General features: G+C 42.7%; 1 gene segment (V, D, J or C); it reads right to left on the reverse strand.

Moving 5' to 3' along the window:
• Positions 1 to 591: 591 nt before the first annotated feature.
• The window catches only part of LOC113455749, a gene marked incomplete at its 3' end in the record, with an annotated part of 2,044 nt that continues 1,988 nt past the window's right edge, over positions 592 to 647 (reverse strand). The window contains 1 exon segment of the V gene segment in view: positions 592 to 614. Within this exon segment, the coding sequence occupies positions 592 to 614 (23 nt within the window).

The raw sequence follows: 647 nt of genomic DNA on the forward strand, positions 1-647 counted from the left end.
AACAACCTAGATGTCCTTCAATGGAAGAATGGTTGAAGAAAGTGTGGAATATGTACATATTAGAGTACTACTCAGCGGTAAAAAACGATGACTTCTCGTTTTTTTTCATGAAAATGGATGGAAACAGAAAACACTATCCTGAGTGAGGTATCCCAGGCAAAAAGATGAACATGGGATGTACTCACTCATAATTGGTTTTTAGCCATAAATAAAGGACATTGAGCATATAAATTGTGATCCTAGAGAAGCTAAATAAGAAGGTGAACCCAAAGAAAAACATATAATCATACGCCAGGATATGGGAAGCAGATAAGATTGCTGGGCAAAAACTGGGAACTTGGGGGGTGAGGTGGCATGGGGGTAAGGAGAAATGGGGTGAGAAACGTGAGAAGTGGAGGATGGAGGAGCTTGGGGGAATGGGATGGTTTTGATAAAGTAAGGGTGGATACGGGAGCAGAGAAATATATATCCTAATTAAGGGAGCCATCTTAGGGTTGGCAAGAGACTTGGCTCTTAGAGGGGCTCGCAGGTGTCCAGGAAGATGTCCTGAGCTAGTACCTTGGGCAACTGAGGAGAGGGAACCTGAAATGACCCTATCCTATAGCCATACTCATGAATATCTTGCATATCACCTTAGAACCTTCATC

The sequence above is a fragment of the Microtus ochrogaster genome, unplaced genomic scaffold, assembly GCF_000317375.1.
Source record: "Microtus ochrogaster isolate Prairie Vole_2 unplaced genomic scaffold, MicOch1.0 UNK101, whole genome shotgun sequence".
Lineage (NCBI taxonomy): Eukaryota > Metazoa > Chordata > Mammalia > Rodentia > Cricetidae > Microtus > Microtus ochrogaster.